The sequence below is a fragment of the Monodon monoceros genome, unplaced genomic scaffold (assembly GCF_005190385.1).
Source record: "Monodon monoceros isolate NGI ecotype Baffin Bay Population unplaced genomic scaffold, NGI_Narwhal_1 Super_Scaffold_6, whole genome shotgun sequence".
Taxonomy (NCBI): domain Eukaryota; kingdom Metazoa; phylum Chordata; class Mammalia; order Artiodactyla; family Monodontidae; genus Monodon; species Monodon monoceros.
The window spans coordinates 668,593-669,371 of record NW_021703783.1 but is presented as its reverse complement, the minus strand read 5'-3'; the positions used below and the strand labels follow the sequence as shown (position 1 = coordinate 669,371).

The following is a 779-nucleotide window of genomic DNA, read 5'->3' as shown; positions in this document are numbered from 1 at the left end:
CGCGACCCCCCAGCCACGTGGGGGCGGGGCCCGGCGGGGGCGGGGGGCGGTGCTCGCCCGCGGCCCCTCCTCCCGGCCCTCGGGCGCCCCTCCCCCGCCCGTGCGCGGCCCGCGGGCGGCGGGCGGGGGCGGGGGCGGGGTTGTTGTTGTGCCGAAGCCCCGCCCCCGCCCGCCCCCGGCCCATCTGTTCCCCGCGGGCCGCGGCGACATTGTGCGGGCTGGGCGGCCGGGCCGCGGCGCGATGGGCCCGGGGCAGCCGCCTCGGTAGCTCGGCCGGAGCGGCGCCGGGAGCTGGCGGGCGGCGGGCGCGGAGGCGGCGGCGCTGCCGGAGATGCGCCCCGAGGAGGGCGGCGCGGCCGGGCTGGGCGAGCTGCGCTCGTGGTGGGAAGTGCCGGCCATCGCGCACTTCTGCTCGCTCTTCCGCACGGCGTTCAGCCTGCCGGACTTCGAGATTGAGGTGCGCGGGCCGGGCCGGGGTCGGGGGTCGGAACCCGGGTGGGGTTCTGGGGGGCGGGGGCGCGCGGGGACCTCTGAGGGGCTGAGTCTGAGGGGCTGAGTGGGGGTCTGAGGGCGGAGAGCGCCCCAGGGCGGCCCGGGAGGGCGGGGGTCGGGGTCCGGGCTGAGGGGACCGGGCGGCGGGGAAAGTTGGGCCGTTACTCCGGGCGGCGTCCCTGCGAGCGCAGCGCGGGGCCGGGCGGCCGGGGGAGCGGACGGCGGGCTTTGTGGGGCCGGGCAGCGGGCGGGCGCCCCTGGCCGGCGCCCCGACCCCTCCCCCGGCC

General features: G+C 82.5%; 1 protein-coding gene across 2 annotated transcripts in view; it reads left to right on the top strand.

The window, feature by feature from the left end:
- The first annotated feature begins 314 nt into the window (after window positions 1-314).
- LOC114885280 (cat eye syndrome critical region protein 2) overlaps window positions 315-779 on the top strand; it is a 158,425-nt gene continuing 157,960 nt past the window's right edge. The window contains exon 1 of one of the 2 annotated variants that reach the window (XM_029204938.1): window positions 315-457. In XM_029204938.1, coding sequence (XP_029060771.1) covers window positions 332-457 — 126 coding nt within the window. In that variant the 5' untranslated portion in view covers window positions 315-331. The remainder of the gene's footprint in view (window positions 458-779) is intronic. The other variant, XR_003791063.1, reaches the window with a different exon arrangement.